This window comes from Parus major, chromosome 4 (genome assembly GCF_001522545.3).
Source record: "Parus major isolate Abel chromosome 4, Parus_major1.1, whole genome shotgun sequence".
Classification (NCBI taxonomy): Eukaryota; Metazoa; Chordata; class Aves; order Passeriformes; family Paridae; genus Parus; species Parus major.
This window is the reverse complement of record NC_031771.1, coordinates 26,161,821-26,175,936: the sequence shown is the minus strand read 5'-3', so window position 1 is coordinate 26,175,936 and position 14,116 is coordinate 26,161,821. Positions and strand designations below refer to the sequence as shown.

Sequence of the window (14,116 nt, the reverse complement as noted above, 5' to 3'; positions counted from 1 at the left end):
GACACAGGTGATACCAGCATGATTTTGTGGAAGAAAATGTCATCAATGCTATTTATGTCAACTAGTGCATTAGTTTCTCTGGTACTGACACCTAGGTTTCACCACAGGGTTATCTAGGTTGTAGGCTGTTTGCTTTTCCAAGTTTTTTTCCATTAAATCATTAGGTTTATTTGGTATTTCTGAAATACTTTGACTGTTCTAATTCTTAAAAATATTTTGATCGTAATACATACAGTCTTTAACTTGTTGCAGTTTTTTTGTCTTTGTTTCCATAACTGTTCCTGTAACTCCTAGTTTCATATTTTTTAAATATTAATGACTTCAATATACTTAAATATTTTGGTTTTAATTGATATTTTTGGTTCCCATTAAGATTAGTTGTTTCTCTTGAACTGCTGCAAGCTTTTCATATTTAGAGAAGCATTGGCCTCTTGATTGTTTTAGAAATTGTTTCAGAATAGCTACAGTAATTTACAGGTTCATTCACCTCCGGTTTGGGTTTGACAGGGAATTGATTTTATGGGGAAAAAAAGTCATGATCACTTGTATGCAAGTTCCTACAAATTTAACTTTGTTCAATTGCTTTTTGCTTATCTAAAATTCAACATTACATAATACTTATAATATTAAATGTCTCTAATGTTGAAGCCACCTCAGTTAGGAAATTACCACTTAAAAAAAATTAAACATATAAATTCATGAAAAGTATTAGCTGCATTATTTCCAACAAATATTGTCCTAGATTACTATGGTGTGGGCAAAATAGCTACTTGATATCAGACTAACAGGTGTGAAATGTATTATGTAAGGACCAGAATTTTAAAATCCAAGTGTGCAGGTGGAGCAGGAAGATCGTGAGCTGGTGTGTAGCCATTTTTCTTGCTTGGGGTTTCAGAAAACACTTTTGTCTGCTCTGGATTTCTGAAACACTTTTGTCTGGAGGGATTTCTGAAGGAGTGTTTGAGCCCATTTATGTGAGATGCTTTATCCTTCTGGACAACAGGCACTGTTAAACAAGAATCTTAACAACAACCCCCACTTACTTAAAGATTTATTTCTTTTTCTTCTATTGGGGCTGTCGTAAAACTTAGCAAATTAAGCTATATGAATGTGAAATGTTACTTCTGTGTTAACTGTTTGGATTGTGATGGTGACTTCTTATAAGGGGTCAGGCATGCAGACCCCTCCAATAACTTCACTAATTAGTCTCCACTTCAGATGCAGGTTTGCTTGTTGCAAAACTGTGGGTTGTGATTGTTTTGTTGGTTAGCAGAGCTTCCAAGGAAACAGAAAATAGATTAGCTAAAATGAAGATGAAAAATTATTGTATAGTTGCATCCACAACCACAAAAAACACTTTGATGCCCTTTCAGAAGTTGTCATATTTTAGCATTTGCTTCATTGCTAAAGGTAATAAGATTTTTTTTTAATGGATGGATTTAATATATAACACATATTACAAACAGCAGTGGTAAAAGCTGAGAAGCAGTTTAATTTTCATGTAAAACCAATGTACTTTGATTGCAGCATCCTTTACCATACTTTATACCATAATATCCATTTGGCTGTAAGTCACAGGAGAGAGTGTGTGTAAGCAATGGAGCTGTTCAGGAGTGCCTCTTCTTCATTGCTTAGTGACATGGGAGAGTGGAGGGAGGGAAGAGACAACAGATAAACTGGATTGACTTGGGTGGAGCTGGAAGAGGATGTACCACAGGAAAACCTGTTCCCTGGAGCTTAAATACCCATCTCTTCAGTGCTGAAACAAATCTAAAGCCCTGCTCACAGAGCTTTCAGCTCTTCAATAAAAGGAGGTTTTTTGCTGCAAGATGTCTGGTCTGAGCTTGTATGTAGAGGCACAGAGATAAGAAGGATGTATTTTTTCAGGGGGTTTTGGCTTTGTGTGGAAGTACAGCATTAACTTTTTAAACTTGGGAAACCTAAGATTGCACTCGGCACTTTGTGCAAATGTGAAGTGAAAAGGACTGTGTGAAAGTCTGCAGTAATAGTCAGAATCCTTGACAGACTAAAAGCAAGATGTGGGAATAGGAGTGAGTCAAAGATGATTACAGAAATTCTGATTCCTGGGAGCAGATTTCTGTGTGTGTGTGTGCAGACAGTACATGGAATTAGGCAAAAGTTGCAGATGGAGGGTGGTTTGTGTGTTAATAATTTTTCTCCTTCTCTGAGCAGCAGAGGGGGCTGCTATTGCTTTGCTGCAGCCCCATGCAGACTTATGAGGTGTTCCTTTGCAAAGGTTTTCCTTGCTCCTGCAGCTAAAAGCCTGAAGCGTGTTTTTTAAGTGTAGGGAATAAATGTAACTGGAACAGAAGGACTCAGTGTTTTTTATTTGTCAAGAAATATCTTTTCAGTATAGGAAATGATGTAGGAATATTTCCTTTAAAAGAACAAGTATTTAACTTGTTTTCAGATGGCTTGTGTGATGCAAATGCAATGTATAGTTCTATGCTCTGAGTACACAGGAGAAAGAGAAAAAAATTCATACTACAAAAAGAAGTTAATTTTTTAGCTCTTTTTTTTGCAAGGATCACATGCAATGTATGTAGATTCTTCATGCCTTCCAGTTAATGCTTTCAAGGGTTTTAAACCTAGTAATAACTTGCCTAAAGCTGTGTCAGAAAGGCTACACATAAAAATTGCACTGATTGTAAAAAAAAAGGCAACAAAAGAGCTTTGACAGAGTTTTTTTTTCCTCTTGCATCTTCCTATGATTCTGTTTTTTAATTGGGGGTTCTTGTCAAGTCATACAAATGCTTTAAGGGCAGATATTCAGATATTGGGGCCAGAATCTTCAGTGGTGCCCAGTGACAGGATAAGGGGCAATGAACACAAACAAAAACATAGGAAGAATGAGGAAAAGCTTTCCTTTGAGGGTGACACACTGGAACAGGCTGTCCAGGGAGCCTGTGGAATGCCCTCTATGGAAATACTCAAAACGTGCCTGGACACAATCCTGTGCAACCTCTGTTCCAGGTGAACCTGCTTTAGCAGAGAACTGGACTGGATGATCTACAGAGGTCCCTTCCAATGATTCTGTGATTCATAACTGCCAGTCAGAATTACTTCTGCATTACCATGACAGTTTAGTTCTTTTCAAGGAAGTTTTGTTGTTTTAGAATAAATTTTCTTTTTACTTTTCTGATATGGAGCCTTGTTTTTTGTATTGGGCGATAATAACTTTAGAAATATTCATACTTGGAGATTAATATAAATCAACACTTCTAACCTTTGGTTTCTTTCTCATTTATATACCCCACAGTTTAGTGCTAATCATTCCAAGCATGCAGAATCATTTGAAAAGGTTACACAACTGTCATTAGATGTAGTTTGTTAAATATTAAAGCATCCATGGAAGGAATGCAGATTGTTTGTATCCCTTTAGATAGCAAGTTACTTCTCCAACTTTACTAATCTGCAGCATGCTTTTCTGCAAATACCAGTGTTTTGTTTGAAAAGTACTTTTTACTTCCTGTGCTTTTAGTTGGCTGTGTTAATTTATGATTTCATTTGCTGCTCAAGGCTTGTAGGGGCTTAGCTATACTTTTGCATTTTATAAGTTGAATTTTCCTACACCTTCACTTGTACATAAAACTAATGTGTTACATAACTGCTGCTCTGCTGAGTTTTCCTACCCTGTAAGTGGATCTTGAAATTTGCTAATAGATATGTGGGCTCTGTAGTAATGTGATTATTACTAATAGAGTTTGTGACTTATCTAAGGACTTTGCTATCTAGTTCAGCTTTCTCATGCAAAATTCTTGAAATACTTAGTAATTAAATTTGACTGTTATGTTAACATGTCAAAGTCAAGTTAAAGGAATTTATAATAAATTCTAGGGTTTTTTCCTTTATGTAGGATGTCTTACCACTTTTCAGTATGATTTTTACAAATATTACAACAATTAAAGATAAGTAATTTTGTATAGAGAGTAAAATCAAGAATATTAGTGCCCGGGTAGTTTAACAGAAAACATTGATTCTCACAGTTTGGACCATAGTTTGGACTACAAAATTCTATTTTACGAATAGATTTTAATTGATTTTCTCTTCTCCCTTCACTGCAGAAAGTTGTGCTTTTTTTGCTTTTTTTTTTTTTTTTTTTTTTTTTAAATGTAGAAAGAGGTAGTGCTGATTTAGTTTCTCATTACAGCAATTGCTTACTAGACTGAAATCCTAGCTGAGTCAGACACAAGCAATTTTCTACTTCTATGCCAATAATTGAGGTCAGTCTCTAAACTCCAGGCAAGGGATTTGCCTTAACTAGCCATACTGGAAAATAAATGTACAGAGCTTTGGATTGTACCAGTTTTCTCTGTAGAGGCATCTGTCAATACACAATTGCCCTTTCTTTGCAGTGAAGCCTCCATCAGAGCATGCACCTTCCACCTCCTGGGGGCTCTTACCAGACATGTCCAGTATGTTCTCCTGAGGATATGTGTAATTCTTTTGTAGCTATGTTGGTTGGTTGTTCAGTTTCCTGAAGTAGGAAAGTTGCTGGACACCTTGGGCAAGGGGGGGTGACCAATTATATGACAACAATATAATGAAGTAGAAATCATGCAAATGTGCTTCAGAATCCTTTCAGTATACTCACTGTTGAGATATGTGACTTGTCTAACAAACACATTTGGGAGCTCTGCCCCACTTAAATATGCCATTTGTTCCTTTTGTAGTTCCTGACTATGTGGCACATGCTATTGCCTGATGTGATCATTAGCCCAAGTATTTCCAGTCTGTAGTGCTACAGCTGTATTTTATTGAGCATTTATCAGTGGGTGATGTTGCCCTGTTTGTTTTAAGCTACTTCTCCTTTTGAAGCTTAACTGAAGTTGGTATTACTAGTTATAAAACTTGATGCAAATGATGAATCAAAGTGTGGAGAAAGTAAAACTTTTGCTGGTTAGTTTTTGGTTTTGTTGACACATCCTTTCCCAAATGGTTGCTAAATATTCCTTTAGCTATGATTTTGAAGTGTATGTTTAAAAAATGCAAGTTATCATTAGTAAACTTCTTCCATTAGGATTTGCTGATGTTTATACTTACAAAATCATGGGATCTGAAATTAGCTTAGGGAGCTGGAGGACTAGAAATTATCTGAATACCAAAAGTAAGTTTAACACCTGCTGCAGCACTAACATGTTTTCCTGATATGTTTCTCACTTAGAGCTATTTTGCAGATCACAGTATATCCTTTAATTCTGGGAGAGACTTTTAATTATCTGCAGAACATGTGGCTATGCAGTAAACTGTGCCCAGTGGAGGAATTTGCATACCTTTATAAATTCTTGAGTAGAAGGAGAGAAACTAGACAATGCCAATCTCTCTTCTAGTTTAATGATTCCTGAACAGGCAGAATGCTTAAAAACAAAATTTCCAAGCTGTCTCAGCAAATGTTTGAACAGACAGCATCTAATGTCCATCCACAAAGGATGATTTTTGACACATGAACTGTTCTTCTTTGCTAGTGCACAGTGTCTGATCAGTGCATGCAGTTATGCTTGTGTAGTAATGACATACTCTGCATTTTGTGTAGACTTATTGATGAGCTGTTTTATTTTGTTTATGTGAATGTTCTACAGTTTGGTTTATTGGTTAAGTTTCCATTATAAAAATCCCTGTAAAACCTGGAACAGGTGTTTCTATAAATTGTTCTTTTTGCCACAAGCATCTTCTCCCTTTTTTCCATGGTGTGGTTAATGAAGATGGTGTCTAAACTTCAGGCAAAATTTGTGAGACTTCTGCCCATTTTCTCCATGCCAAACAAGTTCAGGAATTCACCAAATTATTATAAAATGTATTTTCTGTTAAAAAAACTTCATATTCCTTGACTCTGTTGGTACAACTTTTGATGTAATATTACATATAGTTAAGTGGTAATGAGATTTTAAAGGAGAAAATAATGAATTCTTGTGGATAGATAGATAGATATCTTGATATCTTGATAATAATCAGTGAAATACAAGTGGAAAGCATTGCTGTTTGCCATCTTCTGTCTTATTTCTCCTTTGTATTCTTCGTGATAATTTCAAATTTTGTTTCTTTAGTTTGTAGCAAGAATTGGGAAGAAGGAGAGGATCTGAGAAGAACACAATTAATAAAGAAGTACAGAGATTTCTATCCCAAATCAAGGTGGTCCAAACTAACTCTTTCTTTGTAAAACCTTGCTTTTTTTAATCTTTGTTCCTACTAAAAGGTGATATTTTCTACTGACTTTACTACCTGACCTTATATTGCATAATATGAAAGGCGTGAATTGTGAATTTTAGTAATAGTCAGTGTCATTCTGTCTTGGAAGATACTGGTATACTTTTCTGCTGTGTCATGACATATTACTCAGTTAATGCTTATAAAATTTTAATATGTTTTTTCAATCTCTGGGCTCTCTGTGAAGTGGAGAATGTACTTATCGCCACCACAGATTGCCAGCAGGGATAAATTCCACCTTATTCATCATCAGAAGTCATCACTGCTTTCAAGTAAAGTATTAGCAACATTTCCTGTAAGTGCAAATCTCATTCTTACCAAGTCAATGTTTCAAAGGGGACAGGAGACCCTTTGTTCTTCTCATTTAACTCATGGAGTGTCCCTTAAGTATGGCAGCTACTGTGGTCATTATTGTCCCAAATATACTGAGTTAATTTTTAATTTTTTAATTAATTAATTTTAATTATTTTTTTAAAAATTAAAAGACAACAGATAATAAACACTCTTTTTGCCAATGTCATGTTTCATTCAGTTGAGATACCTTGGTATATAAACATGCAGAAAATAATTGATTTAATTAAAATGGATGTGTAAAAAAAAATAAAGTGGAAGTGACACAGCTAAATGGAAGAAATCAGACCATAAAACATTCCATATGCATCAGTTGTTCTTGCCAAATGTAATAATGTTGTCCCTCAACATTTAAACTGGTCTTAATCCAAAGCAAGGACACTTTCTCTTGGTACTCAGAGGCCCCTACCCTTCTACACAATTTTTTGCTGTGGTGTAAACCACTAATATTCTGTGCCCTGGAGCAAGTGTGCTGCTCACTGTGTGTGCAGGTATTCCCATGTATTTGTTTTGGAGGACAGGCTGCTGACAGACTCTTCCCACACTGTGCCAGTCAGAACTTGGTGCTGGTGCACTCCATGTCTTTCTTGGCAGGGTTTAGTATCAGAATGCCAGTGAGCTCAAAGCTGGATTTGGTCAACCATACCAATCAAGAATGCCAGCCCTTCCACATACTACCTGCTTTTTTCTGTGCTCTGAGCATTCTTTACTTCACATATCTTGAGCTTTATAAATAGCCTCACGCCCCTTTGCAGTATGCTGTTACCAGCTGAAAAGGATTATGTAGCTTAATTTGCTGCTATCAAATGAATGCCATTGTAACAATCAGTTGTTGCATTTGTTAGATTTATGTGTATTTTACAGTACTGGTAAGAAAAAGAGTCTCGAATCAAAAGAGGCCTTGAAAACCATTTTGTTTCAAACATACAAATTATAATACTTTGCACTGTTCAGCCTTTTATTTTGGCTGTTGTCAATGTAGTTAATCTGTGGGGTGTTGTCGGGATTGTTTTTAATGCTGAATAAACAGTGTAGGAGCAGAATTCTGCTACAGTAGAAAAAAGAATGTTTGAGTGTGTAAGGTGGCAAAAATACTTTTAATGCCTTTTTGATATTTTGGGGATTTTCCTTGTTCCCATTTAATATGTTGAAAGAAAGATCTAAGTCCAAACCTCATTTTTGTCTGTGCTTTTTGTACATCATTCAGAAACTGATAAACATGTTTTAAGTATTTTGGTACTGCTTTGTGCATTTTTGTGGGTGTAGGTATGTAAGTAGAGAATTTCTCATTTAAAGTGTTCCATTTTACATGGAAGGATGATATAGTGATAAGAAAAGCTGAGTTTTGCAGTAGGGAAAATAATTTTTCAATTTCTTATCTTCCCTTTTCATAAAAGCAGCCTCCTTACTAAAAAAACACCTGCTTTCCCTTTCCCCAGCTTATCCTCAGCTGGGAATTTGACTTGCATTTTAATCCAGTGTTAAATATTGTATGACTTCTCTACCTGTTGCAGTTCTTAATACTTGTCTCAGCTTTATTTAAAGGTGCAGAACCAGCATAAATAAGTGGTCAGCAAATAAATTTCTGCAGAGCAGCTGGAGAAATTCTTTTTAACAGCTGTTGCAACACTGACTAGACTAAAGAGTTAAACTTGCTTATCCAACAAGTCATTTTATAGCCAATGAGAACTGGGCAGACATTTCTGGAATATTTATAAAATACAAGATGATGCAGCTGGATTTCTGTTGCATACCTGGAATGTTTTCTGAAATATTTACTGGAGAAATGAAGACACATGCTTTAGAGATAATTTGAAATAAAGTGACAATGACAACAAGACACTATAATATGGTAAATACAGTGATAAAGTTAGGGGACTTGTAGAGTAAGGCCAGAAAATAGAGACCTCCAGTTTCAAATGGTTATGTAAGGTAGGCATTATTTTTTTTTAGATGCTCATGGTCAAGTATTTTTTTAATGTTATGATGCTAGTATTAGTATTGGTACTATATAATCTTGTCAATATGTATTTTCCTAGACAGTCTATGTTGTTTTCATGAACACTTCATGAGACCTTATAAAAAAATCACCTTGTGTGGATGCAAATGTGCTCTGTGGTGATAGATAGTACTGTCGTGATTGAGGGCACATTCCCCTACCTATAGCTGCATGTACCTGCATGTTCCCCCCCACTTTCTTTTGAGATGGAATCCTGCACTTGTTGAGATGCCTAGGAAGCTGTCATCTGTTTGGGACCAGTATCACCTGCTAAGGGATCCACGGACATAGAGAGGTGATCTAATAGCTCATTCTTGCCCAAAGGTGAGGTCTTGACTGTTCTCCACTTCTGAACACTGTTTGTCTCTTCATGTATCTGGCTGCTTTGTGAGCTGCTTACAATTGCTAATCTAGTGGAAAAATGACTTAACAACTGCAAAAGCTGAGAATTTTCAGGTTTCCTACTTACTGGAGTTATTTCAGAGCTCACAAACCTAACAAATTTTACTGCCAGTTTATTGAAGAGTGGGGAAAAACTGGCCAAAGATAGAAGCGGGGAAGTGCTAGTCTCCTTTTTGCTTCTGGAGTCTCCATTGGACATTTTTGTTTCCTTTCAGCTATAAAGAGGATCAGCTGTGGGATTGAACAGATCTAGTAAAGATCTTATTTTGTTCCAGAGTGACATTCAAACTCACTTGAACTGGAGGTTGCAATTAGAAACTGAGAGTAGTGAATTCTTGCTATTGGTTAGTCTGACTCAATGCTGGGCTTCCCATACACAAGCATTTAAATTCAGTAGGTCAAATTTGAGTCTCATTTTATTTCTCTGTGCACTCACACTTAAATGCCAGGGTGCTTAAACAGTTGTGAGCATGCACATAGGCATGAAAAGTATGTAGTAGATATGTTTATCTGATGATCTCCTCTTTGCTGATATACTTGATATTTCATCTTCACTGGCCTCTACTAGTGGACTTCAGGGAATGCTGTCTTGTGTAGTGTGAAGTCTTTTTGCCAGACAGCAGCTTTACCTTTATCATCCTTATCTATATTTTTTTGAAACTTTATATATTTTTTTCAATATAGGAGTGTTATACGAGCTGTACCACTTTCTACCAACAGTTATAAAAGGTGTAGCTCCTTCTTGCTCTTTCACAGCAAAAATTGTAAGGTAGCTCTTTTTGTATTAGGCACAGTAGTTTATAATGACCATGCCTTGATATGATTTCAGAGCCATAATTATAACCAGGAATTATCATTTGAGTTAATCCAAGTTAAGAAAATCTGGATTCTTCTTCACTGTGTTCTTAGGCTTTGTTGCCAAAGAAAACAAGGCTTCTGCAGTTGAGACTTTTATGTGTCATTGTCTCTCATCCTTTCCAGAGTTTATGCATCTCTTGGCTAATTTTCACATGATTTGGCAAAAAGAGAGATTAAGATTACACAAGTTTGCAAGATAAATAGAGGGTAGGTATGTAGGAAAGGGGAGAGACTGCTGAGGAGAAAGTCTACAAGGTGACCATCACCTGTTTAGGCATCTTTGAATCCTTGTGGAATTGGGTTTTGCTGGGATCATGTATACAGGTTTGGTCAACATTTATTCCTTCCTTTACACCACAGAAGCCTTTTATCAGTCAACACTCATAGTAACATGAAAGCCTGAAATAAAGAGCCATGCTATGGCTGGACTGTTCAGAAAGATGTTTCCATGTAGGTCCCCTGACACACTGGGACCATAAGGCCCTGGAGAAAATACAGTATAATTCAAGTGCAATTTGAATTTGTATGGTAATCTAACCTGGAGCCAGACTTTGTTCTTTCTGTTGCTTGTATTACAGCAGGTCTATGCTTGAGGATTTTTTAAGGACTATGGAGAAAGCCATTGGTTTGCATGTTTTACTAATTGTTTTGCCCCTTTTTCATACTATTCAAGTGTACGCTTTTTAGGACATTTTGATCTTATAAGATCAAAGTTGAGTCCCCATTGATCTCCTTCATAGCCTCTTCAGATGTCTTCGTTATGTTTTCTTGTATGTGCAGATTTTTGTATTGGGTAAACTTGGACACAGCAGAGTCATTTTAGAGCAATAGGGTTTTTTTCTATCCAGCACCAGTAATACAGTTAGTTAGTTAATTACAGTTAGTTAATACAGTTAGTTAATAGTTAATGCAGTTAACTTCTGTTCATCAGTGCCTTTTATCTATACAATTTATTTGTTAACCTGTACAAAGCAGGCTAACATGCAATCTGTCATTTGAAAACTACTTGTATACTGGTGTTAGAAATCCCTCACATAAATAAACTTGGGACCAGAGTCGCTGGATAAGTTGTTAATAATATCAGTCATATAGGCTTTATTGACAAAGTGGTTCTTGGTCTTTCTAGACCAGGGCAGGGACCAGCATGAGTATCAAATAATAAAGCTTATGTGTAATGTAAATTATAGCGCATTCTGTATGCTACAGCTATGCAGAGTTTACTACAGATATTTTTAGGAAATAAATTATCAAATATATTCAAAAGTTTATTATGTTACTACCATTAATTCAAGATGACTTTTGTAATGTTGCAGTTCTCTGCTTTATCCATTTGAGGGCAGCTGTTCACCAATGTTAAGAGCTGTGGAGAGCCTGTCTGGGGTTCTGCTATCTGCATTTTGGTTTCTATCCTTGCAAATACTTCATTTTGGTCTCTCTAGGTCTTGTACTGTTCCATCACCATATTGAAATGTAGTGATTTTGTTTGGCTTTTTTTCCCAGTAATGTTAATATGTAAAAAAACTCTAGAAGAAAACTCTGGGAAGTTTGCATGAACTAGTTTTTGGTATTGGGATAATTTCATAGATCCATGTCTTAAAATAATGGGCTTCCTGAGTTCAGTATACTGAATGAGTTAGTTAATTTTGTTCCTGATAATTTTGCTTCCTGATAAACAGCTCCTGAAAAGCTGACTTTGAATTACTCTGACTGGAAGGTATAAAGACTATTGCTGCTTTGTACATGCTTTCATTTTACAGGCATCTGTTCACAGGACTGGCCAAAAAGAAATAGGAGTCTTCTCTGGATTATTATGTTTACAGTTGAAAGTCCATGACAGCCTTAACTTGAGTTTAAAAAGACTAGTTTTTTAAGCACTTTTATGTGATTTCATTTCAAATGTGATCCTGTGATTAAAAGGACAGGCAGGCACTTAAAAAGAGCACCACTGGAAATCAGCTCAACTATATTTAGAAACAGAATGTTAGAAAAATGTATTACAAAGCATTAAAGCTCAAATTTTCATAATTTCACATTTGTCAGGTTTATACATGTTCTCATCCCATATAATGCAAAAGTATAGACTTTTAAAGATAGGAGCAACAGAGTGGCTGTTTAAGCTTTACATTTGAAGCTTAAATTAGAATTATATTTATAATATATATGTAATATAAAAATACAAAAATAAGTGATATCGACTACATCCAATGTATTTCTGACACTTCTGAGATAGTATTCACGGCTTCTGTCTTCTCTCTTACTGCTTAAATTAGGCTATGTTTTATTTTCTGGCTAAGGACTTACACTTACTAGAAGTTTATAACTATCCAGCATTAGCCTGGGATCTTTAAACATTACTGTAAGACAGTGATACTTATAGTCAACAATGTGTAGCAAATACAAGACTAAAAGCCTAGGGTGATGGCAAGTGGAAGTAAAATTGGGACAGGATCTCATCTGCTAATGCATTTTTTTTATTTTTTTTTTTTTTCTTGGAGACAGTGATAAAAAAGCAGAGAAATATAGACACAGGTGAAAACTAAAGTTTTTTCTTATTGCTATGGTAAAGTATTAAATCTAGTTCTGTAATTTCACACTGGACAAAAAAGTGCCTTATTTTGCCATGGCATTGTCTGCTAAAAGGGGACTACACTAATTATGAGCATGATCCCTTTTTTTCAGCTAGAAGAGTGTCCCTGTGGAATTACTCTAGATCAGTTTGGAAGTTCCTGGGGAAAAAACAAGGTACCTCTAGGACTTTTATCTCAAACCACAAAAGAAGAAGGGCTGACGATCCCGAGTTTTATGTTTTCAGAGGTGTGAGAATTACCTGTGACTGGAACTAGCTTGCTGAGCAGGGCTTGGAGAATGCTATACTTGCATCTTCCTTACACCCCAATTGTATGTAAATCTGTAAATGGGCCAAGTTATGTTCCTGTTTTGCTCATGTTCTGACCTAATATTTTTTAAAAATGTGGGGGAAGTAAGCCTGTAAAGTAGTAAGATGCTAGGCTCTTTTATCAACTAATAACAGCTGGTGGTCTGGCACACATCAAATTCTTTCAGCAATTGTGCAATGAAATACTCTTAAAACTGAGTTCAGTTTAGCAGCTCTTAGTGTATACAGATAATTCTATATGCAACTAAATGAAATATTGAGTATTTATTAAAGGAAAAAGTAAGATTTGCTTTGTACAGAATGTTGTATCTGATCCTGATCTGATCTCAAATTATGTCTATATAATTACATTATATATTACATTTTGGTAAACTTTGTTGGAACAACTGAGATGGTGACTAGTTCGTCAAAAATGGAAAACTGATCTGTTGCTTCTTTTTGAATGATACATCAATAGGGCATGTGAGTTGATCTTTTTTGAGCTTTTGGTTTTGTTCTTCACTTTAGTTATTCAAAGTAAAAACAAAAAGTTGGTCTTTTCCCTCTTTGGAGTACTTCAGTGAAATTTTCTTACTTGAATAAAACCAAGATTCCAAGACACTTATTCTGAAGCATTCCAGTCAAGTGAAAACCTAGTATTTGTATAAAATAATTCAGAATGAAGTTATAAAGTAATGTCATTACTGTTGTGTGCAGGGTAATAAAACTACAAAAATATAAATAAACTGTTCCTTGGAACAGGAAGTTTAGCAGGAAGCATAACACAGAAAATATTTATTTTAGATGAAAATGTATGTCTAAATGTGCTTTCGAATAACATCTGAATGGGATGGTAGAAAAGAAAAAAAACCAGCCATCTGTGCAAGAAGACACAGTGCTACCCAGCATTCTGTCACAGCTTTTCAGTATGTAACATCTGTAAAGAAATAAGGAATTATCTTGTTTGTCTGAGAAAAATATTGTGTTGTTAGTAGGTGCTTACTGTAATGTATTAATATTCTCAATGAAATGTTAGGGATTTTTTTATTTATTTTATTTTTTCTCTTTTTTTTCCATAAAAAACTTTCCACATGCAAATGTTTGGTCAGGGAGGCCCTCTATATGCAAATGAGACATACTTACAGCTTGGCTTTTTGAAGGGGAAACAAAGGGCTAAGTGGAAATGCTAATACAGTTATATTTTAATGCTGTCTTTTGTCAAGTTACATTGTTGTGCTCCAAGCATTAAAGCATTACTTCACTCCCTCTTTTGCCCTCACATAATTACACAGTTAATTATTTTTGCTGGTTTGTGCATAAAGAGACTTGTAAGATTTCTTAATGGTCATTTATTCACTGTGTTTTGGACTGTACTGACTCAGTTCATACAAGAGCTTTGATGGTTT

At 35.5% G+C, this 14,116-nt stretch overlaps 1 protein-coding gene across 5 annotated transcripts in view; it reads left to right on the top strand.

Moving 5' to 3' along the window:
• The window catches only part of FBXW7 (F-box and WD repeat domain containing 7), a 99,004-nt gene that overhangs the window by 5,752 nt on the left and 79,136 nt on the right, over nucleotides 1-14,116 (top strand). The window contains exon 2 of one of the 5 annotated variants that reach the window (XM_033513513.1): nucleotides 6,066-7,742. The exons of the other annotated variants lie outside the window; for them this stretch is intronic. Within the exon in view, the coding sequence (XP_033369404.1) occupies nucleotides 6,066-6,101 (36 nt within the window). The 3' untranslated portion in view covers nucleotides 6,102-7,742. Of the gene's footprint in view, nucleotides 1-6,065; nucleotides 7,743-14,116 lie in introns of those variants that run through there. 5 annotated transcript variants of the gene reach the window in all.